The sequence below is a fragment of the Cervus elaphus genome, chromosome 9 (assembly GCF_910594005.1).
Source record: "Cervus elaphus chromosome 9, mCerEla1.1, whole genome shotgun sequence".
Lineage (NCBI taxonomy): Eukaryota > Metazoa > Chordata > Mammalia > Artiodactyla > Cervidae > Cervus > Cervus elaphus.
The window spans coordinates 25,095,746-25,123,556 of record NC_057823.1 but is presented as its reverse complement, the minus strand read 5'-3'; the positions used below and the strand labels follow the sequence as shown (position 1 = coordinate 25,123,556).

General features: G+C 37.8%; 1 protein-coding gene across 1 annotated transcript in view; it reads right to left on the bottom strand.

Annotated features, from left to right (window-relative positions):
* Window positions 1-8,267: 8,267 nt before the first annotated feature.
* Window positions 8,268-27,811, bottom strand: part of MEIKIN (meiotic kinetochore factor) — a 131,601-nt gene continuing 112,057 nt past the window's right edge. Inside the window, exons 12-13 of the mRNA XM_043912172.1 lie at window positions 17,426-17,546; window positions 8,268-8,402 (exon numbers count right to left, since the gene is read on the bottom strand). Coding sequence (XP_043768107.1) covers window positions 8,371-8,402; window positions 17,426-17,546 — 153 coding nt within the window. The 3' untranslated portion in view covers window positions 8,268-8,370. The remainder of the gene's footprint in view (window positions 8,403-17,425; window positions 17,547-27,811) is intronic.

The following is a 27,811-nucleotide window of genomic DNA, read 5'->3' as shown; positions in this document are numbered from 1 at the left end:
AAACCAGAGGTCAAATTGCCAACATCCACTGGATCATCAGGAAAGCAAGAGAGTTCCAGAAAAACATTGATTTCTGCTTTATTGACTATGCCAAAGTCTTTGTGTGGATCACAATAAACTGTGGGAAATTTTGAAGGAGATGGGAATACCAGACCTGCCTCTTGAGAAACCTATATGCAACAGGAAGCAACATGTCAGGAAGCAACAGTTAGAACTGGACATGGAACAACACACTGGTTCCAAATAGGAAAAGGAGTATGTCAAGGCTGTATATTGTCACCCTGCTTATTTAACTTATATGCAGAGTTCATCATGAGAAATGCTGGGCTGGATGAAGCACAAGCTGGAATCAAGATTGCTGGGAGAAATATCAATAACCTCAGATATGCAGATGACACCACCCTTATGGCAGAAAGCGAAGAAGAACAAAAGAGCCTCTTGATGAAAGTGAAAGAAGAGAGTGAAAAAGTTGGCCTAAAGCTCAACATTCAGAAAACTAAGATCATGGCATCTGGTCCCATCACTTCATGGGAAATAGATGGGGAAACAGTGGTTGACTTTATTTTTTGGGGCTCCAAAATCACTGCAGATGGTGATTGCAGCCATGAAATTAAAAGACGCTTACTCCTTGGGAGGAAAGTTATGACCAACCTAGATAGCATATTAAAAAGCAAAGACATTACTTTGCCAACAAAGTTCCGTCTAGTTAAGGCTATGGTTTTTCCAGTAGTCATGTATGGATGTGAGAGTTGGACTATAAAAAAGCTGAGCACCAAGGAATTGATGCTTTTGAACTGTGGTGTTGGAGAAGACTCTTGAGAGTCCCTTGGACTGCAAGGAGATCCAACCAGTCCATCCTAAAGATAAGTCCTGGGTGTACATTGGAAGGACTGATGTTGAAGCTGAAACTGCCAATACTTTGTCCACCTGATGTGAAGAGCTGACTCATTTGAAAAGACCCTGATGCTGGGAAAGATTGAAGGCAGGAGGAGAAGGGGATGAAAGAGGAGGAGATGATTTGCTGGCATCACCGACTCAATGGACATGGGTTTGGGTAGACTCCGGCAGTTGGTGACGGACAGGGAGGCCAGGCGTGCTGCAGTTCATGGGGTCGCAAAGAGTCGGACATGACTGAGAGACTGAAGTAACTAACTAACTTAAGGGAAAAAATTTCAATTCCTGAAGACGGTAAAAGGCACCAGTAACAGTTCTTTGCTCAAAAAGATAAAAAGTTCGGGGAAAATGAAATTATGAAGCTGCCTGAAAAATGGAAGAAGGTAGTGGGATAAAACAATGAATTTGTTGTACAATAGAGTTCCTAGTAAAAATGATAAAGTATCTTTTATTTTTATTTTAAAACTGAAGGAACTTTTTGGCCAACCCAGTACTTGCTATCATTCATCATATTTCCTTTATGTTGTAGTGTAATATTCAAATTATAGACTTAGAGGGCACTGAAATGATAGAAGTTTGCCATAAAAGAGGACATGTAACTATACCTAATTATGCAGATTAAACTGAAAATATTTTCAAGTTCAGTGACAGTGTATATTATCTTTTTTTCCCCTTTTATTCAACATGACCTCTTTTCACAGAGAAAGTGAGGTGTCTTAAAGTGGCCTCTCTATATTTAGGGACAAGAAGGAAGCCCCTAAATAAATAATATAAAGAAATAAATATATGAGAAATAAAATAATTATTCATTAATGACATATAAATGTGGAGCTGTTGGGTTATAAAATTAGACATAAGGCCTACACTTCACTCAGGAGTAGAAAATTTAGCCTCTGTGCAAACCCCAGTGGCCTTTGAGTCTCTGTCCACCTGATTCCAATAACATAGAAAAGAGGCACACTCTGCCCTACAGCCATTTTCCAGTTATCAGATACAGCAAAAGGTGGCAATAAAACTGGAATCTTGCTCCTTTAACCACCATGCTAATAAGTACAACCTCAATTGTGCTGAATTCTTCTGAAACAAATTAGATTTTCATTGATAACATCTCAGAACAAGATAGTTGAATCAAGATGATCAAGTAAAACTTCCTGAATGACACGTACATGGACTCAGAGTACCTCAGTTTTAAAAACTTTTAAGCCAACCAATGATTTGCTGCTATATAAAATGGGAATGGCAGTGGTTTGAGGCAACAGAAAACAAACAATCATTATTTAACAAATATTTCCTCAGTCCCTCAAAGATCTCAGTTCGATGTTCTGGCTGTCTATTCCTACTCTCAGGAGCTTAGTTCTTAGTGGGAAGAGGCAAAGTAAACAAAATGTTTGCAAGTAGTGCTAAAAGTTAGGAAAGAAAGAGTTAATAGTATACAACTGGGAGGGAGCCAAATGTGGGATTTGAAGTAATTAGCCTCCAACTAATAAAAATAAATGAAAAAAAAAAAAAGAATGAAAAGGGACAAGCCATGGGAAGATGATAGTAAATAACATTATAGAAGAGAGATGAAAAATACAAACACTCTTAAGACAGGAAGGGGTTTCTCCTGTCTGAAGAAAAAAAAAGAGGCCAAAACAGCTGAATATACTCTGGCAGGGGGAAGATGTTTGAGATATGGTTTAAATGGAGACATGGAGCCAGATTATGTAGAACCTTGTAAATCATGCAAAAGAGATTGGATCAAGTGTGATGGAAACTACTGTAGGAATTTAAAAACAGGAAAGGGACATGATAGAATTTATGATTTTAGAAGATTACTCTGGCTGCTCTGTGGAGAAAGGAGTATAAAAGAATAAGAATGGTATGAGAGAAACTATATAGGGGTAGACCATGTATTTTAGGCAAGAGTTGATGTTAGCTAACTATTTTGAAGACAGAACTAATAGGATTTATAGTAGAAGTGAAAGAAAAAAACTAAAGATTGACTCCTAGGTTTTTGCCTTGAGCAACCAACTGGAAGTAATTTCCTGATGGAAAGATGAGGGAAATTATAGGTTTAAAGAAGAAAATCTAGCATATTAAGTTTGGATATGTTAAGTTTGAATGACCACTAGTTATCCACCTGAAGTAGAATGTATGAGGAGAATGCAGGACTGAAGAAAAATTTGATAGACATCATCTCATACACAGAATTTAAAATAACAGAATAAATGAGTTTTCCTAGAAAGAATATGTATGTATAGTAGAGAGTCCAGCACTAATATTCAGAGAGGACACCACTTATAAGTCTTCACGAGAAGGACTCAACAAAGAAGGATGAGTAGTAGTAAGACAGAAGAAGAAAATAACCCAAAAAAGAAGAAGACATCAACTGTGTTGAATGTTACTTAAAGTTTAAGTGTCCATTAGATTTGTCAACATGACATCTTGACAAGAACAGTTTCAATAGAAACCAGAGCAAAAGTCTGAATGGAGGGGACTCAAAAAAGAAAGAGTAGGGAGGGAGTAATAAAGCAAGTGTAGACAACTACTCTGCTTCGCTGAGATAAGGAGCAGAAAAAATGGGGATTGAGAGGAGACGGAAGAAGGGACATTTGTCTTTCTTTTTTCTTTTTGAGATGGAAGATATTAGAGAATATCATATGCTAAGAGAAAGAATCTAATAAAGATGATGAAATCAAACACCTGCTTAGTTCCAGGTGCTAAGAATGCAATAATGTACAAGACAGGTACAGCCCTCACCCTTAAGAAACCCAACAGGTACACAAGTTATTACAGATTGTGATAAGTGCTTTTAAGGAATCAAACTTTTATATTAAATATAAGATTGGCTTGAAATCTTCACATTGAATGCTACTGGACGTATACAAAAGTAACTAACAGCACACTTCTATGACTGACATTCTTTCAACACACATTTTTCAAACACTTAATATATTTATTACGTGTCTGTGAACTGCTAGAACCTAGAAATACAATGATAGACACAATGTAGTTCCCATACTCAAGGAGCTTACAGTCTAGGGAGAGAAAAACAGAACTTGACAGGCAATTACATGATGTTATATTATAATAAATGCTATGATATCAGCAAGTACAGGATAAAAATAAGGAAAAACAAGTAACCTTTTGGAGGAATTAAGGGGAGTTTTCTGAAAGGTGAAATAAATCGGGATTAAAAATTAAAATGGGATATGCTAAAAAAAAAAAAAAGAAGATGTGGGCATAGAAAGTGTGTTCCAGGCAGATGGAGCAGCACAGTCAGTGCTTGGAGGCAAGGGAGAATTTAAAAATCCAGTGACCTACAATATAATCTAATGGTAAATTGAACTGGATTAATAAAACTATGTAAAAATCATTTAAAAGACTTTATCTGGAGGACATGGGGAGCTATCAAGGGATTTTAGGCAGAAAACAACATGATCAGATGAGCATTTTAGAAAGCTCTCTCTAGATGCATTGTGGAAAATTGACTATAGGGTACAAGAATAATGACTGAGAAACTAGTGAAGAGGCTTTTATTCTAAGTCAGGCAAGAAAGTACTGGCATGAACTCAGAGAACAGCCACAGGAATGGAGGAATATGGAAAATACTGAGGACTTTTAGGATTCAAAATCAACAGGACTTCATGATTGCCTGCCTGTGAGAAAGTAAGAGAAAAAGGGTGATAGCAACTTTCTGGCTCAGGTAAGTTGGATAGATGAAGCTATCTAACACTGAAACAGATGATAGAAGACATAACTGCTTCAAGGAGATATAAATTCAATTTGGGATATGTTGAGTATGAGATACCATGAAAATCCCTGTGGTGATGACAAGTAAGCAGTTGGCTACAGAGACTTAGAATTCTAGAAATGTCTCATGTGAGTCATGTGAGTCAGGATGTTCTGTGTTGCGCATGATAGAAAACCCAAACTAACTAGCCTAAGCAAAAAAAAAAAACAAAAACTGATTAGCTAGCATAACTGGAGCTAAAATACAGAACAGTTCAGGCACAGCTGTATCCAAAGACTCAACAATAATATCAAGAATCAAAAAAAAAAATAATAATAATATCAAGAATCTAGTTTCTGTATTCCAGCTCTAATTCCTCTGTGTGAAATCTATTCCCAGACAGTGCCTCCATTTGTGGACACAAGATGGCTGCCAGCAGCTCTCCTTAGAGGAATAATATAATAAAAAGGCTATATCCAGTATTCTCAGAAAAAGCTCTGAGATTTAATCCAATACATTATTTTAGGCCTTGCCCCTAATCCTGAACCAATCACTGTGCCTGAGTTAGGAGGACCATGTAATTGATTTAAACCATTAAAGGCCCACCTCTAGAACTAAAGGTGGGATCAATCCCACCTAAATCATGTGACCTGGGAACTCAAAATCCAATTATAATGGAGGTAGAGGGGAACAAATTTACAGTGGTGAACAAGATGTAGTTCCTACACTCAAGAATCTTATAGTTGAAGGGAGAAAGAGTAGAATTTGAAAGGCAATTACAGTACATTGTGATAAACAGTATGATGTAGGCAAGTACAAGATACTGTGAGAACACAAGCAAAGACTTGAGGGACACAGGCAGGGCCAGTCACCACACATATTCACCACCAATATCCATGGCAGTTACTGACAAAGATTTGCGGTCAACTGAACAGAAATGATAACCAATGTCAGTGGTAGATGAGATCACCAAGAGAGACAGTGTAACATAAGAAGCCCTAGAATATGGGACTTCCCTGGTGGTTCAGTGGCTAAGACTCTGCACTCCCAACACAGGGAGCCCAGGTTCAGTCCCTGGAGAGGGAACTAGATCCCACACGCTGCAACTAATAGTTCACAGGTCACAACCAGAGATCCCAGTGCAGACCAACAAAGATAAGAAGGAAAAAAAAAAAGAAGTCCTAGATTATAACTCAAAGAAAAAACAAAATTTAAAGACTGGTCAAAGGAAAGTAAGGAGAAATGGAAGAGAAAGAGATCAAAGATGGGATGAGATAAGAGATGAGATGAAAGCCTGGAGAGTAATGTTTCAGAGAAGTCATTCCTTACCGTAGGCTTTCAAGAGTAGAGTAATAGTCTACAACATCATTAGCTAGGAGAGGCTGGGTAAGATGAGAACTGAGAAATACTCCTTAGATTAACATCAAAGGAGTTCTGGTAGCCTTGAGGGGACCAGTGTCAGTGAAGGGTCCAAGGTGAAAGCACACTTTATGTGTGTTGAGGGTAGGGGAAGGAAGAGGAGAAAGGACTGAGTAGTGAAGGGAATCAGTGAAAAATCAGAAAGGACTCTTTTCAGGAAACATGGATATAAACAGGTAAGGAATTATTAAGAGAGGTAGAAGAACATGTAGAATCAAGAGAGCATTTAAGATATAAGATGATCCAGTATTTTAAAATGAAGGTTAGAAAGCTACAGTAGAGCAGGAGACTGAAGATAACTTCTATCTGGAAAGTCTAGGCATCACACCCTTCATATAAACATACATGCTGTATGCACAATATGAGATAAAGAAGCTAGTCCTAACTGAACAAACATTGGAAAGGTGAAAAAAACTTTAGTTAAAATTTTTAAAATGGAAATGGCATCATGATTGCTTGGCCTTTCATGAATTTTTAACTGAATTTTCTGGGTACTTGTGACATGAGGGTTTGTTTTTTCTTTTCATGAACTTGAAAATATCATTTTAAGTGCTTAAAAATGAAATGTAATTAGTTGTATGCTAAAATAAAGTGGTCCAGTCCCATTGTTAACTTTTTAAAAAACAAAGACCACTTTGAAAATATGATGAAAACTATGGAGACACTCTCCCCAAAAAGATATGAACTTTTCTGACGGTCTTCGAGGGAGGTTCACTGAAAGATGTCTGGAGCCTACCCACCAATGTAATGTCAAGAGTATAACCTTCTAGGATTTGCCAACAGGAATCTTCCTGGAACTTCTCACGTCTGGCAGACAGCAAGTCGGGTTATTCTACTTTCCTTCCTCTTAATCATAACTAAAGTTATGTCCTTTACCAGTAAGCCTTGAACTTCAGCTGCAACTCTTTCCTCCCTCCCACCTTTTCCTCTCCAATTGGTAAAAATAGTGGATTCACATAGTCCTACCTTCACTTCCTGGCTATCTCACTTTCTAAATCACATCAGCCTGGCCAAGTCTTTCTCTCTCTAACATAGCTATATTTTCTTATCAGCAATATGAAACTATCAGATGTTTATTTCCTCCAGCCCCACTAGGCCCAGTCTAAAAATCAGGTATCATTTTTTCTCACAAGAACCTACCACCTGTTTAGAAACTGTCAAATAATTTGTTCTCATTCTCACCCCTCTCCCTTGGATTATAGACTCCTTGAATGCAGGGAATAAGCCTTCTATTTAATTTCATATTCCCCCACTGCTTATCACATTTCTGCTTTTTAAAACAACCACAAGAGTTGCTGACTTAGTTGAGTACTGATTTAGAAATCAGGTCTAAATTTGGTTCTAACCTACATCATTAATGGTCTCTTCTATATTTCCTAAAAGCTTTCCTGTATTTTACCTCCAAATTAGAATAGGAAGCCAAAATCGCAAGTAAGTTTTGTTAGTGGCTTAAGGCCTTGTGAAACTATTTACAAGAATATCTTCATGACACTCCTATTTTAAAATGAGTACTATATGGGTTATGTAACCTCAGTTAATTCTTCAATTTTAGAATTTTCTTTCATATTGAAGTAGTGCTGAAATTTTGCCTCACTTACTTTTATGTCTAATAACATTAGTAAAACCATCAGAATTAAAACCTCACCAACAGTTATATACTATACTGTGTTCACTGACAACAGGATTGCTGCTTTTTAGGAAGGTCATTTCCAAGATAACATAATAAGCTATATTACCCCCCAAAAAAATCCTACAGACAGATAGAATTAGCTAAAGAAGGTTGTTTGGGATGAGGTAATATATTAAATACTTAGTGTCTGATTGATTGAAAGTATTATACAATCCCTGCTTCAGCAAACCTTGAGTATAGAGTTTCTTTCAGTCAGACCTGGAATTAGGTCTCTCACTCATGTGGTTTCAATTAAGTTCTGTTAAAAATAGCTTGTAATATAAGCATCAACAATTTTACTACTGTTAATCCATACAAAGGATAAACTTGGGAAAAAACCATCAAAGGAAGTTACCTGGTATCCTGCTATTGCATCTTTATAAATAGCTGAAGTCATCTATTTAGTGTACAGTCTTCTAATATAAGCTGTTTGTTATTTTATAATACATATATATATATATATATATTTGAGAAGCAGATAGAAGAATGATTCTTTCTCAGCTCATTAAAAGTAATTTATAAGACTCTCAGTAGAATTTCAACATCAGGATATAGCACCAATAATTACAGAATTTTGATTTTTTAATTTTATGTAATTTCAAGCAGATATTCTGCTTCAGGACTTTGACTTCACATCCAAGTCTTCAAAGTAGTGAAAATTCAGCCACACCTGCTACATCCTTCCACTTGTTTTTATTATAATATCTGGAGAAAAAAATAACAATATATCATTTCATATACATCACCAGCACATGTCCAATAGTTATTAGTAACCAGTCCCTAGGAGAGAGAACACTTGATGTCCAAGCAACTCTAGTTTCAGTCCATCAATACTTAGGAAACAAATCTAGAGGTCATTAAAAAGAAGAAAGAAAGAAAAAGGAATAGCTGGCTCACTCCCTCCTGGACATACTGAGGATACTTCTCTTCTCTTTGGAGACACAAAGAGACCTGTCTGACATTCCAACAGAAAGCCCAGCAAAGACAGCTGTCAGTGGCCATCATAGGCTGCTAACTCCAGCCTGGTAACCTGGTGGAATCCATCCAGTTGTGGTTCCCATCCCAGTCCTCCGCAGCCACCAGCTAGTCAGAATCTCCCTTTCCAGACTATCTCTCCTTTCATTCTCCTACCGACCTGTTGTAGCTGAACCCAGGTTCTTTCCAATACAGGATTCTGAGGACTTTCTTCCTCCCAATATCTTGTACCTTTTGGAAAATCAAACAAAACCTATAGCTATCCTTAGATTTTGAGATTTTATTTTCTTTTTCAGAAAAGATGATAAATGGTATGTTATAAATTCATATTTAAGCTAATAGAATAACAACTTTTACCTGGATATATATCTTTAGTGAGAATTTGAATTTTTAGATGATGATAGCAAGTGGAGTCAACTTTATGTCTTCCCACTGTCACATTCATACTACAATACACCTTGTGCCTGGCCTAATCAGCCTATATCAATGGTTCTCAAACTCTGCCGCACCTTAGAGTTATTTGAGCTTTTACAAATCCCAATATCCAGGCTATATTCCATACCAAATAGGACAGAACCTCTGAACAAGGGACTCAAATATCCAGGAAAGTCGGATGTACAGCTGTTTGAGCAATGGAGACCTGTATCTTTAGAGGTCCATGGACCAGTAACTTCAATGTCATCTAGGAGTTGATTAGAAATGTAGAATCTTGGGCTCCATTCCAGACCAAGAGAATCATAAATCTCTATTTTTAATAAGATCCTCAAGCAAGTTACAAGTAAACTAAAGTTTGGGAAGTACTGGCTATTCTACCCTCTACTCTTCTTATTGTTATCTTCACTGACCTCAGATACTATTTGCTCACTTGTTGATCACTTTGGAAACTGGGCCACAGGTCATCCTCTCCACACAACTTAAACTTCCCAAGTGGCAACCAGCCCATCCAACTATGGCCTCCACCCCTCCTTGGCCTTCATATATACATCCAGGGCCATACTCTATATTTCCCCCTGACATCACCTACAGCACATCATCTCTAAAACTTTACAATACTAGAGACCTAGGAGTCATCCTCTAACTGCCCTTCTCTCTGACTACCCTGAAGCAGTTCCTAAACAGTCACTAAATCCTGGTAATTATACCAACATACATTTTAGGTTACACTGGTTCTCAGTTCCCAGAAATCTTGAATCAGACTTTTGAAGCAATGACACAGGAATCTGCATAATTTATAAATTTCCAATGTGGTATGAGCACCATACTTAATTGTGTTTCTGTATGATACTTCTGCCTGCTACTATTATCTAAAGACTCAAACTCTCACTTAAGATATATATCCAGGTAAAAGCTGTTATTATACTAGCTTAAGATATAAATTTTTAACATATCATTTATCATCTCTTCTGAAGAAAATAGAAATCTCAAAATCTAAGGATAGCTACAGGTTTTGTTTGATTTTCCAAAAGGTACTGTTACCTTGGAAGCCTTCCCTGACACTTCAAAGTTAAAACCATCCTCTCCTGGGCTCCTAGGATGCTTTGCTCCACTTCTAACTTATCACCTTAGAGAGAAGACTATGAAGTCTACCTCATGACGAATCTGTAAGCCCTGGAGGACAACAGCTGTATTCATATCCCTAGCTAATAATACAATGCCTAATGCATGCTTGTTGGCTGAATTAAAGTACCAATAACTTAGACCTCCATTGCTGTAACTGTAAGAAGTATAAAGCAATGATTGGCTGGTTCTTCTTATTGGTTAAAAAAAAAAATTTAAGTCTCTGTTTAAATAGAATATAGAAATCCAATGTGTAATGCAAAGAGAAGCAAGACTGCTCTGTTTGGATGAGCCGAGAAACTCAGAGCCCTATCTACTCTTACATTCCCTATATGACAGCTACCCAGTCAAATATCAATAATCTCAGATATGCAGATGATACCACGCTAAAGGCAGACAGTGAAGAGGAACTAAAGAGCCTCTTGATGAGGGTGAAAGAGGAGAGTGAAAAATCTGGCTTAAAACTCCATATTCATGGCAAATAGATGGGGAGAAAGTGAAAACAGTGACAGATTTTATTTTCTTGGGCCCCGAAATCACTGCAAATGGTGACTGCAGCCATGAAATTAAAAGATGCTTGCTCCTTGGAAGAAAAGCTTGGAAAAAAGCTATACAGCAAATTAAAAAGCACAGACATCACTTTGCCAACAAAGGTCCATGTAGTCAAAGCTATGGTTTTCCCAGTAGTCATGAATGGATGTGAGAGTTGGACCACAATGAAGACTGAGCACCGAAGAATTGATGCTTTCAAATTGTGGTGCTGGAGAACTCTTGAGAATCCCTTGCACAGCATGAAGATCAAACCAGTCAATCCTAAAGGAAATCAACCCTGAATACTCATTGGAAGGACTGATGCAGAAGCTGAAGTTCCAATACTCTGGCCCATGATTCAGAGAGCAATCTCACTGGAAAAGACTCTGGTGCTGGGAAAGACTGAGGGCAGGAGGAGAAGGTGGTGACAGAGGGTGAGATGATTGGATGGAATCACTGACTCAATGGACATGAGTTTGAGCAAACTCTGGGAGATAATGAAAGACAGGGAAGCCTGGCGTACTGCAGTCCATGGGGTCACAAAGAATCGGGCATAACTTAGCTACTGAACAACAACAGTCAAACTTAGCAAGAACCAAGAAAGCTAAGTTCTAGTTCGGATTCTGCCAGTAACTACCTGTGTGACCTTGGACAAGTTACTTACCAATATAGCCAGGTCGTTTTTATTGTATGCAGAATGAGTAAAACAAACTAGATTATTGTATGGTTCTCAAATTTTAGTGCTTATTGGGATCACATAGAAAACTCATCAAATTGTAGATACTTGTGCCATATCTCTAGAGATTATAATTTATCAGGTCTACAGTGATTCTGGTACAGGTGGTCTGAGGACCACACAATGAGAAACCTTGGACTGGATGTTTTATAAGGCCTCTTCTATCTGTCTGTCTTTAACCATTCTCAGATCTCTACTTACCCACACCATCTCTTCAACAATATCACTTTTGGACTCGTGGTTTACTTTCACCGGATTTTTAATCAGCGTAATACCAGTTATAAATGAACAAGCAGCATACTGAACAGGGGTCCTAGACCATCAAAAGTGAGCTTCACTCTGTCTCTGATTAGATTACTGCCAAACTAGCTAAACTGTTAAATGCCAGGACTAAAAATAGGCTGCTGCATGTTTAAAATAACATGCTCACAGTTAGCTTGGGGCTTTGCTATTTTTACAAAAGGAAAGACAGAGACAAGTGCCCAGAGGTTGAAAGGGAATTACTTAAATATGGAGGCTGCTATATGAGATGAGAGCCTAGAAAGAAGCCAGGAGGTGGCACAACTGGTTCAATATGCATCAGGGGGACTCTCTGAATTAAACTAAAAAATTTGGTCTTAACACTAGAAAGAACCTCCTAGACACAATTTAGTTTTGGTTTGTTGCATAATTAAACCCAGAACTATGACATTACCTGATGAATTATTATGACAGGCCAAAAAGATCAAGTTAAGGGTTTATTTTTATTTTTATCAATTTAATGATATCAATTTATCAATTTTTATCAATTTACATACACACAGAAAAGTACTATACAGCTTCTTGGGCCTTCAGAAACAACACATCCATGTAACTACCATCCGGATAATGAAACGGAACACTACCAGGACCCTAGAATTCCCTCTTATAACTCTTTCCAGTTAATACCAGCTCCCCAACAAGGACATCCACCATAGTGGTTTCCATCAGAGTTTAGTTTTGCCTAGTTTTGTACTAAATATAAGTAATATTAAATGTACTCTATTGTGTTTGGCTTCTTATGTGGGACTCATCTATACTCTTGCAAGTAACTGTATACTGTTGATTCTCAGTACTATATAGCTCTCTAATCAATGACTATACCACAGTTTATTTATCCATTCTACTGTTGATGGGCATATTCAAATAGTTTCTGGTTTGAAGCTGTTACCAATAGTGCTGCTATGAACATTCTAGTATATGTCTTATGAGGAATATATGTACACATTACAGTGGATATATTCCTCAGAATAGAACTGCTGGGTCTCTAGGGCCCCGGGAAATGGAATTGCTGGGTTTCTTTCCATTTCAGTGAAACTTCTAGGGGTCCAGTGGTATGAGAGATCTGCCTTACAAGGTAAAGGATAAATTGTTGCATCTGGACCCTCCAACAACTAAAAACCAGACACAATACGTAGAGGGTCATTTTAGATTTTGGAGTCAACATATCCCTCATTTGTGTGTACAACTCCAGCCCACTTACTAAGGGACCTAAAAAGTTGCTGGTTTTGAGGAGGTCTCAGAAAAAAGAGAAGAGTCTGAAAAAAGGTCCAGGATACTATACTGCTTGTGACATAATGGTCCAGCAGACTGAATGGTGCTTGAAGTGGCAGTGGCAAAAAGAGAAGCTGTTTGGGGCTTGCAGATGAATAATCACAGTACAGGCCCTGAGGATTTTTCAACAGAGTGCTGCCATCCTCCGTGGGTAATCACTCTCTTTTTGAGAAATAGTTTATGCTCTGCTACTGAGTTTCAGTAGAGATCAAACACTTAACCATGGACCATCAAGTTACAATGAGAGCTGAGCTGCCCACCATGAATTGTGTGTTGTCTGATGCACCAAGCCATAAAGTTGGCTGTGAAGAGCAGCACGCTGTTAGCAAATAGAAACAGGTTTATGAGATTGGGCTCAAGCAGGCCCTGAAGGCAAAAGTAAGTTATATGAGGAAGTGAGCCACATGCCCATGTCCACTATTCCTGATACTTTATCTTCTTTCCCTGCTGCTTGCTTTAATGGTATCATGGGGAGTTCTGGTCAGGTAACTGAGGAAAAGAAAGCTCAGGCTTCATCTGCAGATGGCTCTCCATGATATGCAGACACCACCTGAAAGTGGACAGCTTTAACACCTATAGCTTCTTTCTAGGACATCCCTGGAGGAAACTGGTGAAGGAATATCCTTCAAGTGGGCAGAACTTCAAGGACTGAATTTGGTTGTTTACTTTATTGGAAGAAATGGCCAGATGTGTGATTATATACAAGGTGGCTCAGATGGTAAAGAAGGTGCTTGCAATGCAGGAGACCTGGGTTTTATCCCTAGGTCGGGAAGATCCCCTGGAGAAGGTAATGCCTACCCATTCCAGTATTCTTGCCTGGAGAATGCCATGAACAGAGGAGCCTGGTGGGGCTACATTCCATGGGCCTTGCAAAGAATTGGACATGACTGAGTGACTAACACTTTCACTTTCATTGACTGTGACCAATAATTTGGCTTGGTAGTCAGGTACTTGGAAAATACATGATTTGAAAATTGATAACAAGAAAATATGAGAAGAGGTATAAGGCTAGAACTCTCTGAATGAGCAAAAAAACATGATGATATCAGTATCCCATGTGAACACTCACCAAAGATTACCTAAGCAGAGGACAATTTTCATAATCAAGTGGATAAGATTAACTGTTATGTGGATACCAGTTAGCTTCTTTCCCCAGCCACCCCTGTCATCACCCAATAAGCCAATGGACAAAGTGGCCATGGTGACAGGGATAGAGATTATGCATGGTCTCAGCAAAACAGATTTCCACTCACCAAAGTCAGCCTGGCTACAGCCACTGCTGAGTACCCAATCTGTCAGCAACAAAGACCAACACCTAGTGAAGATCCCCTAGAGAAGGGAAAGGCTACCCACTCCAGTATTCTGGCCTGGAGAATTCCATAAAGAACAGACACAACTGAGCAACTTTTACTTTCCCTGGAGCGGTCAGCGAGCTACCTGGTGGGTTGAGTACATTGGTCCACTTCCATCATGAATGGGGAAACATTTTATTCTTACTGGAATAGACAATTATTCTGGATATGGATTTGCCTTCCCTGTACATAATGCTTCTGCCAAAACTCGCCAACCAAGGATTTACAGAAAGCCTTATAAACCATCATATTATCCCAAAACATTGTTTCTGATCACACAACTCACTTCACAGAAAAAGTAATTTGGCAATAGGCCCAAGCTTTTGGAATTCACTGGTCTTATCATGTTCCCCACCACTCTGAAGCAGCTGGCTTGACAAAATGGTAGAAATGCCTTTGGAAGATTCATTGTAGCATCAACCTGCAGAACTGGGGGAAGGTTCTGCCTAAGGTTGTGTATGTTCTGACTCAGCATCCAATATATGGTGGTACTGTTTCTCCATAACCGTGATTCACAGGCCCAGGAATCAAGTGGTAGAAATGGAAGTGAGACCATTCAATACTACCCCTGGTGACGCACTAGGAGAATTTTTGCCTCCTGTGGCCATGACTTTATGCTCTACAGGTCTAGATGTCTTAGTTCAAAAGGAAGAAATGCTGTTACCAGGAGTCACAACAATGATTCTATTGAACTGGAAATTAAGACAGCCACCTAGCCACGTTGGGCTTCTCACACCTCTGAGTCAACAGGCAAAGAAGGAACCTCTTTGTGCTGGCTGGGGTGATTGATCCTGACGACCAAGGGGAAATCAGACTACTGTGTCATGATAGAGGTAAGGAAGAGGATGTCTGGAATACAGGAGATCATTTAGAGCATCTCTGGGCTTCCTGGTGTAGCTCAGTCAGTAAAGCATCTGCCTGCAATGCGGGAGAGACCTGGGTTCAACTCCTGGGTTGGGAAGTTCCCCTGGAGAAGGAAATGGCAACCTACTCCAGTATTCTTGCCTGGAGAATCCCACAGACAGAGAAGCCCCATCATTAAGGTCAATGGAAAACTATAATAACCCAGTCTAAGTGGGACTACTGATGGCACAGGCCCTTCAGAAATGACGGCTGTGTCACCTGACTAGCAAAAGAACCGCAACCAGTTGAGGTGGCTGCTGATGGTAGAGGTAGTGGAAGAAGGTGGTTGTAAGTACCTGTTATGACCACATGACTAGTTAAGCAAGTATCTTTGTTTTATTCCCTCTTTCATGCCTGTATCATGTAACATAAGTTGTATTAATAACACTTAACTTTATATCATAGTACCCAAGTTACAGGATATCAAGGAGAAAAACAAACATCACCCAAGGACTTTATCCTCTTATGGGGAAGGAGTGATCACATTTTCAGTTTTATGTAGGGTAGCTGTAGTATGTTGGGCAGAAGTATTACTTTGTTATTGTCTTTATTTAGACATTAAATATGGTTTAAGGAGATATGTATGAATGCATAGTTGACATGGAGTGGACTGTGATTGTAAGTTGTATGCATCAACTTGGCTAGGTAACATTACCTAATTAAATTAAATACTAATCTTGGTGCTCCTACAAAGGTATTATGGTTAACATATGTGATAAATAACTTAAAGTAAAGGAGATTATCCTTGATAATGTGGGTAGGCCTCATACAATCAACTGAAAGACCTTAAGAACAAAACTGAAGTTTCTCTGAAGAAAAATTCCTCCTGAGGACTTACTGTATCATTGGCTCCTGCCCAAGAGTTTTTAGCCTGCCCTACAGGTTGCAATCAGACCTTCCAATTGCATAAGTCAATTCTCTAAAATAAATCTTTTTATATACCTATACATATATGTGTCTCTCCATATATACCACTTGTTCTGTTTCTTTGGTAGAACCCTGATTGATACAGCATCTACTATTCCCTACCACTATGCTAAAGTTATTAGAGACTGAGATAGAAAGAAGTCTATTATGTGATTTCTTCATTTAAAACTTCATAACCCAAAGAATATAAAAAGTTAGCATTATGAATTATGTCAGGTAGACTGCCAGGCTCCTCAGTCTGTGGAATTCTCCAGGGAAGAATACTGGACTGGGTAGCCATTCCCTTCACCGGGGGATCTTCCCAACCCAGGAATTGAACCCAGGTCTTCTGCACTACAGGCAGATTCTTCACCATCTGAGTCACCAGGGAAGCCCAGTAGTATATTATTAAGTGTCAAATGAGCATCATTAAATTAAGTAGTCAAGGAACTTAATGAAAAAGATCTCTGTGGACTTCAAGAGTGCTCTGGGCATGTTATGTGGAGGAAACGGGGGCAAGGATCAAGTTATACATAACCTATTAAATTTCAGTTTCTTCACTGCTTGCTTGCCTTTCAAAGGTTCCCAAGCTTCATTGAGTAATTAGACATTCTGTCTGATATGCAGTGAGGGAAGTACAGAAAAATCTAAATTTGGAGCGTAGAAACCTTGAGAGATTGAATTCCTCACCATTACTTGGTAGCAGTATGATCTTGGACAAATTTCATACTACTTTAAGTCTCAGATTCTTAATATATTTTTTTAAGTATATATCCTGTTATCATAAAGTAATAGTGAGAAATAAAGAAGATATAATGAGGTGCCTTTCCCAGAGCAAGTGCTCAACTAATGCTAAGTGAATGCAAAAATATCTCCATATATTTAAAAATGAAATATCTATGAGACCCAACATCACTAAATTTTAGATAATTATAAGAGGAAGGATACTAGATAAATACACTTTAAATCAATGGCATAACCTAATTTTTTAAGAGATGACAGTAATAGACTTTCAAAAACCTATGTTACTCAGATTCTGAAAACTGACCAAGCTTTTTTATAATTTTACCATTTCCACTTCATAGAAGAACTCCCAGAATACAACTTATAACTAATTCCCGGGTACATAAGGAATTTACAATGAAAAAATCTTTTGTATCTTTCAAAAAGTAGATTCTGCATTCATACTTTAGTACCTTGAGGTATATCTTTAGGAAGAGAATATTTCTTCTTTACAATAATTCCTTTACTTTCCACTTGTCTAGTTCCTGGTGATGCTTTAATAATATAACATATTTCTGATGCATTTGAAGGAACCTGAAAAACAGATATTACATAATTTTTTCAGGTAATAAACCTATAGATTGTTTTATTTCAAAGGCAAATAGTCTCAATATTGATATATTTCATAGATATTAGCAACATAAAGCATTTAGGAAGTGCTTACTTCACTCCAGACACTATATAATTGGTTTTAAAACATTTGCTTATTTAATATTCACAAGAACCAGCAAAGCAGATTATATTATTCCCATTTGTAAAACAAGGAAACTTAAATTCAGAGAGGCTGGATAACTTATTTAAAAAACATAGAGAAAAGTAATGGTAGAGTTGAGATTCAAGCACTCTAAAGTTGAAGAGAAAGTTTATAGGATTTACTGCATTAAAACATGAATTTAAATTTAAGTCTGAGTCAAACAGTAGATTCCTTAATTTCCTAACTCAGTTAATTTTTTGGAAATTTTATGAAGATATTTATTTAGTCTATAATTGATGGATTAAATTAAATAAGCCTTATATACCACTTTACATTCCTTCCCACACAGCACTAATGTTTAGTCTTTCTAGTGGTTACTTTTATAACTTTTTAAAAAGTTGAAGTACAGTTATTTACAATGACATGTTAGTTTTAGGTATACAGCACAGCAAAGTACACAGTATATACTGTGTATACAATATATACAAAGTATATAAAAGTACACAATATATACACAGAATATATATATATTCCTTTTCAGATTCTTTTCCCTTATAGGTTATTACAAAATATTGAATATACTTCCCTGTGCTCTACAGTAGGTCCTTATTGGTTTTCTATTTTATATATGTAGTACTGTATATATGTTAATCCCAACTTCCTAATTTGTCCCTCCCCTCACCCCCTTTAACCACTGGTAACCATAAATTTGTCTTTTCCACATCTGTGAGTCTCTTTCTGTTTTGTAAATAATTTCATTTGTATACTTTTTTAGATTCCACATGTAAGTGATATTATATGATATTTGTCTTTCTCTGTATGGCTTACTTCGCTTCGTATGATAATCTCTAGGTCCACTAATGTTACTGCAAATGGCATTATTTCATTCTTTAAAAAATTTTTTAATTTTCTATTGGCATATAGCCGATTAACAATATTTTGATAGTTTCAGGTGAACAGTGAAGGGACTCAGCCTTACACATACATGTATCCATTCTCCCCCAAACTCCCCTCCCATCCAGGCTGCCACATAACATTGAGCAGAGTTCCATGCGCTATACAGTAGGTCCTTGTTGGTTATCCATTTTAAATGTAGCAGTGTATACATGTCCATCCAAACTCCCTAACTATCCCTCCCCCCTATCCTTCCCCAGGGCAACCATAAATTCCTTCTCTAAGTCTGTGAGTCTCTGTTTTTTAAATAAGTTTATGTGTATCATTTCTTTTTAGATTCCACATATAAGGGATGTCCAGAGAAGGCAATGGCAACCCACTCCAGTACTCTTGCCTGGAAGATCCCATGGATGGAGGAGCCTGGTAGGCTACAGTCCATGGGGTTGCGAAGAGTTGGACACAACTAAGCAACTTCACTTTCACTTTTCACTTTCATGCACTGGAGAAGGAAATGGCAAAATACTCCAGTATTCTTGCCTGGAGCATCCCAGAGACAGAGGAGCCTGGTGTGGGGTCACACAGAGTCGGACACGACTGATGTGACTTAGCAGCAGCAGCATAAGGAATGTCATATGATATTTCTCCTTCTCTGTCTGACTTACTTCACTCAGTATGACAATCTCTAGGTTCATCCATGTAGCTGCAAATGGCAGTATTTCATTATTTTTAATGGCTGAGTAATATTCAATTGTACATATGTATCACATCTTCTTTATCCATTCCTCTGTTGATGGATATTTAGGTTGCTTCCATATATTGGCTATTGTAAACAATGCTGCAATGAACACTGGGGTGCGTGTATCCTTTCAGATCATGTTTTTCTCCAGATATATGCCCAGGAGTAGAACTGCAGAGTCATATGGTATCTCTATTTTTAGTTTTTTAAGGAATCTCCACACTGTTCTCCACAGTGGCTGCACCAATTTACATTCCCAAGAACATTGAGGGGTGGCTTCCCAGCTGGTGCTAGTGGTAAAGAACCTGTCTACCAATGCAGGAGACACAAGAGACATGGGTTAGATCCCTGGAGGAGGGCATGACAACCCACTCCAGTATACTTGCCTGCAGAATCCTATGGGCAGAGAAGCCTGGAGGGCTACAGTCCATAGGGTCACATAAAGTGGGATACAACGGAAGCAACTGAGCATGCACTCACAACAGTGAGGGAGGGTTCCCTTCTCTCCACACCCTCTCCAAGATTTATTGTTTGTGGACTTTTTGATGATATCAATTCTGGCTGGTATGAGGTGATACCTCACTGCAGTCTTTGCATTTGCATTTCTCTAATAATTAGTGATGTTGAACATCTTTTCATGTGTCTTTCGGCCATTTGTGTGTCTTCTTTGGAGAAATGTCTATTTAGGTCTTCTGCCATTTCATTCTTTTTAATGGCCAAGTTATGTTTCATTGTATAAATGTACCACATCTTCTTTATTCATTCATCTTCCCCTAGGCAACCAGAAGTTGGACATTTAAGTTGCTTCACATCTGGCTACTGTAAATAGTGCTGCAATGAACACTGGGATGCATGTATCTTTTCAAATTATAGCTTTCTCTAGGTATATGCCCAGGGGTGGAATTGTAGGATCATTAGTTCAGTTCACTCACTCAGTCATGTCTGACTCTTTGCGACCCCAGGGACTTCAGCATGCCAGGTTTCCCTGTCCATCACTAACTCCCTGAGCTTACTCAAATTCATGTCCATTGAGTCAGTGATGCCATCCAACCATCTCATCCTCTTTCGTCCCCTTCTCCTCCTGCCTTTAATCCTTCCCAGCATCAGGGTCTTTTCAAATGAGTCAGTTCTTCACATCAGGTGGCCTAAGTATTGGAGTTTCAGCTTCAGCATCAGTCCTTCCAATGAATATTCAGGACTGATTTCTTTTAGGATGGCCTGGTTTGATTTCCTTGCAGTCCAAGGAACTCTCAAGAGTCTTCTCCAACATCACAGTTCAAATCATCAATTTTTTGGTGCTCAGCTTTCTTTATAGTTCCAGTCTCACATCCATACATGACTCCTGGAAAAACCATCACTTTGACTAGATGGACCTTTGTTGGCAAAATAATGTCTCTGCTTTTTATTTTTTTATTTTTTTTTTGTTTTTACCACAAATGGTCTTTTTTTTTAATTTATTTTTATTATGTCTCTGCTTTTTAATATGCCATCTAGGTTGGTCACAACTTCTCTTCCACGGAGCAAGTATCTTTTAATTTCAAGGCTGCAGTCACCATCTGCAGTGATTTTGGAGCCCCCCAAAATAAAGTGTTACTGTTTCCATTGTTTCCCCATCTATTTGCCATGAAGTGATGGTATCAGATGCCATGATCTTAGTTTTCTGAATGTTGAGCTTTAAGCCAACTTTTTCACTCTCCTCTTTCACTTTCATCAAGAGGTTCTTCTTTATCTTTATTCTTCTTTATTCTTTGCTTTCTGTAGGATCATATGGGAGCTCTATTTTTAGTTTTTAAAGGAAGCTCCATACTGTTCCCCATAGTGGCTATACCAATTTAGATTCTCATCAACAATGTAGGGGGAGAAGGCAATGGCACCCCACTCCAGTACTCTCACCTGGAAAATCCCATGGACGGAGGAGCCTAGTAGGCTGCAGTCCATGGGGTCGCGAAGAGTCAGACACGACTGAGCGACTTCACTTTCACTTTCCACTTTCATGCATTGGAGACGGAAATGGCAACCCATTCCAGTGTTCTTGCCTGGAGAATCCCAGGGATGGGGGAGCCTGGTGGGCTACCGTCTATGGGGTCGCACAGAGTCGGACATGACTGAAGCAACTTAGCAGCAGCAGCAACAGTGTAGGAGGGTTTCACTGTAGTTTTGATTTGCATTTCTCTAATTAGTGATGTGGAACATCTTTTCATGTGCTTTTTAGTCACCTGCATATCTTCTTTGGAGAAAAGTCTGTTTAGATCTTCTGCCCATTTTTTTATTGGGTTGTTTGGATTTTTGATATTGAGCTGTGTGAGCTGTTTTTGTATTTTGGAGATTAATCCCTTGTCGCTTGCATTATTTGCAACTAGCTTCTCTGATTTTTTGGGTTACCTCTTCATTTAGTTTATAGTTTCCTTTGCTGTGCAAAAGCTTTTAAGTTTAATTATATCCCATTTGTTATTTTTGTTCTTATCTCCATTACTCTAGGAGAGGATCCAAAAAGGCATAACTACGACTTGTGTCAAAAGAGTATTCTGCCTATGTTTTTACTCTAGGAATTCTATAATATCTGATCTTACATTTTGGTCTTTAAATCATTTTTAGTTTATTTTGTGCATTGTGTTAGAGAATATTCAAATTTAATTCTTTTACATGTAGTTGTCCAGTTTTCCCGGCACTACTGTTAACACGTCTAAGCATCAACATGGTCACAAGACCCAGTCTAAACAATCAATGTATTCTATGCCCCTGGACATAGTGACTGGCTTGGTAATGGGCTAACAAGAAGAAGGGAATGCTGAACATGAGATTCTGACACAAAACCAGAATCACTAAAGGGGGGCAGAGAGGTCCTAAATTGATACACAACCTGGGCTACACCTGTTGTAGTAGAAACAGATACAGATCTTAGGAGGATGAGGTCATCAATTAGATCCACAGGATTATCATCAAATAAGAGCAACAAAATAGTGGGTTAAATGATTAGGGTCAAGGTCAGTGTCAGAGTCATTATTTAAGATTCAGCTCAGAATAGTTTTAAGCAGAAATGATGACAAAATACACTTCACGTCTTCCTATAATTTCATTATAACAACAAAAAAGTAAGTACCAAAAGTGCTGTGGAAAATGCCACTGGTAATTTAATAGTAATTGTCAGTAAATTTTGACAATATCCCATCAAGCAGATCATCTCTAGATTAAAGAAATGCCATTTCTTTCAAACATAACATATCTTATCTCTTAGAACTCAGAAGCAGAGATACATATGTATGAAGGGCACCTCATATTTTAAATAAAGTTTATACAGAAGCCTATTCTAATGTAAAATTTATACTCTGAGGTGGACATCTACAATTTTCCTGTCCAGTATTCATTTTCCATCCTTCTGATATGGAACAGTGTCAGAGTTTTCTTGGGAGAACCTAGTCATTTGCCCCTCTGGCTGGTTGGAGAACCACTGGAAGAGATAGTATGGTTGGAGAAATCTGGGCTTCACTCATGAGAAGTGTACGGGTACTGGCGTGATCCCAGGCAGGGAAGACAAAGGTCTGCCCCAGCGACTGCTGGGTTTCCGACAACTGCCTCATAGTACTCTCCATTTGAGTCAAGTGAACACCCTGGTCCAGCTCACTCCATGTCACAAAGTGGCACTGGATCTGTGGCAGCCAGCGCAGGGGAAAAGACTCCACCTTGGGATGCAAAGGTGACCCAGTTCTAGGGTAGAGCCCAGGTGGGGCAGTGGTGGTGACTGCTGGTGCTTACTCAAGCAGTACCCCAGAGACTTCTGATGACAGCACAGCCACTGGGTTTCCCCAGATGAACTCAAACAGACCCTTACCAGGACATGTCATACCTAAAATGGCAAAAGTTAAAGAGAGAATTTCAAATGCAGCAAGAGAAAAACAAAGAGTCATACACAAGCGAATTTCCATTCAGCTATCCCCTGATTTCTTTGCAGAAACTTTGCAGGTCAGAGGAGAGCAGCATTATATTTTCAAAGTCTTAAAAGGGAAAAACCTGCAACCAAGGATACTCTACTCAGCAAGATTATCATTTTCAATAGAAAGAGAAAAAGATCTTCTCAGACAAGGAAAAGCAGTTAAGAATTTATCAATATTAAACCTACCCTAAAAGAAATGTTGAAAGGTCTCTAAATGAAAAAGAAGTAAGAATCAACAGAAAAGAGAAAATTCCAGTAGGAAAGACAGATATATAGTAAGCATTGAAGATTATTTCATTCAGCCAGTGTGCAGATTAAAAGACAAAAAATAATGCTAAAAGCAACTACAACTACAATTATCAGCAAAAAGGTAAACATGAAGATGCAAAATATGACATCAAAAACACAGTGTTGGGGAGAAGAGTAAAAACAAATTAGATCTTTTAGAATGTGTTTGAACTTAAATGAATACAAATTTAAAACAAGTAGATATAATTATAGGTCAATATTATTTCTATGGTAAACTGCTAGTTGCTCAGTCATGTGTGACTCTCTGCGACCCCAGGTCCAGGTTCTTCTGTCCATGGGATTTTCCAGGCAAGAATACTGGAGTGGGTTCCATTTCCTTCTCCAGGGGTAACCACATATCAAAAACCTACAACAGATACAGAACCAAAAAGGAATGTACCAAATACACCACTAAAGAAAATCATCAAAATATAATGGTAGAAACAAAAAGAAGAAAAAAATGAACAGAAAGCAACTACAGAAACAACTGGAAAAAAGTAATAAAATGGTAATAAGTACAATAATTACTTTATGTGTCAATGAAATAAATGTGCCAACCAAAAGACACAGGGTGGACGATTGGAATAATAGAGTCTCTTCAATATGCTGCCTACCTGAGGCTCACTTCAGTGTTAAAGACACACACAGACTGAAAGTGAGGGGATAGAAAAAATATTTCATGCAAACAGCAAGAATGTGGGGGTAGTAATACTCATATCAGATGAAAGATTTTAAAACAAAAGCTATACCAAAAAAAAAAAAGATTAATTATCATGTATAAAGGAAACAATACAAGAAGATGATATTATACTCATTAACACATACAAACCCATACAGGAGCACCTAAATATATAAAGCAGATACTAACAGGCATAAAGGGAAAAATTGGCAATAATACAGTAATATTAATACAAGAGGACTTTTAACATCCCATTGACATCAATGGACAGATCATCCTTACAGAAAATCAATAAAGAAACAGTGGTCTTAAATGGCCTAATGGACCAGGTGTACTTAATAGACATTTATAGGATATTAAATCCCAAAACAGCAGAATATACATTGTTTTTAAGTGCATATAGCAAGTGCTCCAAGATAAATCATGTACCGGGCCACAAAAGAAGCCTCAAAAAATTTAAAGGGACAGAAATTATATCATGCATTTTTTCCCAATCACAGTGGTATATAAATAGAAATCAACTATAGAAAGAAAAATGGGGAAAGAACAAATGTGTGGAGACTAAACAACATGTTACTAAACCAGTGAGTCAATGGTGAAATCAAAGAGAAGAAAAAAATATCTCAAGACAAATGAAATGGAAACAAAATTTCCCAAAACCAATTAGATGCAACAAAAACATCTGTATGAGGGAAATTTATAGCAATAAAGGCCTTCCTCAAGAAATAAGAAAAATATCAAATAAACAATCTAATCTTCCACTTAAAAGAACTGAAGGACTTCCTTGGTGGTCCAGTGGTAAAGAACCCTCCTGCCAATGCTTTTGAACTGCGGTGCTGGAGAAGACTCTTGAGAGTTCCCTGGACTGCTAGGAGATCAAACCAGTCCATCCTAAAAGAAATCAGTCCTGAACATTCATTGGAAGGACTGATGCTGAAACTGAAACTCCAATACTTTGGCCACCTGATGCAAAGAACTGACTCATCTGAAAAGACCCTGACGCTGGGAAAGATTGAAGGTGGGAGGAGAAGGGACAACAGAGGATGAGGTGGTTTGATGGCATCACCGACTCAATGGACATAAGTTTGACTAAGCTCCGGGAGTTGGTGATGGACAGGGAGGCCTGGCATGCTGTACCGATGGGGTTGCAAAGAGTCAGACACAACTGAGCGACTGAACTGTACTGAATGAACAGTTAGTATGCCCACAAATTGGACAACCTGGAAGAAATTGACAAATTTACAGAAGCAAACAACCTGCCAAGACTAAGAAACAAATAATTTAAACAAACCAAATCATTAGAAGTGAAATAGAACCTTTTATTTAAAAAACTCCCATCAAACAAAAATTAGGACCAGACAGCTCCACAAGGGAACTTTACCAAACATACAAAGAACTAATAGTTATCTTTCTCAAACTATTCAAAACAATTGAAGAGGAAAGAATACTCCCAAGTTCATTCTATTATAAGGCCCCCATTGCCCTGACCCCAAAGCTAGACAGACACTTCAAAAATAGAAAATTACAGATCAGTATCCTTGATGAATACAGAAGCAAAAATCCTCAACAAAATTTTAGCAAACCAAATCCAACAATATATAAAAAGACTCATATACCATGATCAATTTAGCCTAGGATTTGGATTTTAGTCTAGGGTCACAAAGACAGTTCATCATTCATGAATCAATCAGTGTGATACAGCACAGTGACCAAAGGAAGGATAAAAATCATGTCATCATCTAAACAGATGCAGAAAAAACATTTGGCAAAAATCAACATCCATTCATGATAAAAACTCTCATCAAAAACTCTCAACTTAATAAAAGTCATTTACAACAAGCCCACTCAATATCATATTCAATGGTAAAAAGCTGAAAGTCTTTCCTCTAAAGTGAGAAACAAGACAAAGATGCCCACTCACACCAATTCTATTTAACAGTAATGGAAGCCCTAGCTACAGTAATAATGTAAGAAAAACAAATAAATGGTATCCAAATTGGAAGAGAAGAGGTAATATGATATCTCTGCAACCCTATGGACTGTAGCCCGCCCAGCTCTTCTGTTCATGGGAATTCTCCAGGCAAGGATACCGGAGTAGGTTGCCATGTCCACCTTGATACTTCATACAGAAAATACTAAAGCCCCCCACTCAAACATTATTAGCAATGATAAATGAAGTTAGTAAAGTTGCATTATGTGAGATTAAAACACAGAAATCTGTTTTTTATAGAACAGATTTTTTATTTCTATATGAAAATAATGAAAAGGAAAAAATCCTGTTTAAAATTGCATCAAAGAGAATAAAATACAAGAAACAAAATTAACCAAGGAGCTAAAAGATCTATACTCTAAAGACTATAAAACACTGTTGAAAGAAACTGAAGATTATACAAAGAAATGGGAAGATACCCCATGTTCTTGGTATGAAAGAATTAATATTTTTTAAATGGCCATATTACCCAAAGCAATCTACAGATTTAATGCAATTCCTATCAAAATTAACAATATGTTTCACATAGCTAGAACAAGTAATTGTAAAAATCATATGGAACCACAAAAGATCCCAAGTTGCCAAAATAATCTTGAGATAAAAGAACAAACATGCAGGTATAACCCTTCCAGACTTCAGACTATACTACACAGCTATAGCAATCAAATGGCAGAGTACTGGCACAAAAACATACACATAGATCAGTGGAACAGAATAAAAAGCCCAGAAATAAACCTACACACCAATGAACAATTAATCTATGACAAAGGACACAAGAATATACAGTGGAGAAAAGACAATCTCTTCAACTAGTGGTTCTGAGGGAAAATGGAAAGCTACATGTAAAAGAATGAGATTAGAACATTTTCTAACATCATTTACAAAATAAACTCAAAATGGATTGAAGATCTAAATCTAAGACCAGAAACTATAAAACTCTTAGAAGAAAACAAAGGTAGAACACTTTTTCACATAAATAGTAGCAATATTTTTTTAATCTGTCTCCTAAGACAGAAGAGTAGAAGCAAAAAGAAATTAACAGGACCTAATTTAAAAGCTTTTGCATAGTAAAGGAAACCAGAAACAAAATGAAAAGACAACCTATAGAATGGGAGAGTTTTCTCAAATGATATGGCCAACAAGGAGTTAATATCCAAAATATATAAACAGCTCATATAACTCAGTATCAATAAAAACAAACAACCCAATAAAAAAATGGCTTAGAAGACCTAACTAGACATTTTTCCAAAGAAGATAAACAGATGGCTAACAAGCACATGAAAAGATGCTCATCTTGGCTACTTATCAGAGAAATGCAGATTGAAACAACAATGAGACATTACCTCACATTTGTCAGAATGGCTATCATCAAAAAGTCTACAAAAAGCAAATGTTGGAGAGGATGTAGAGAAAAAGGAACTCTTGTATACTGTTGGTGGGAATGTAAATTAGTGCAGCCACTATGGAAACCAGTATGGAGATTCCTCAAAAAACTAAAAATTGAACTACCATTTGATCCAGTAATTCCATTCCTGGGAATACCTGCAGAAAAAAAAATGAAAAGATACATGCACCCCTGTGTTCACA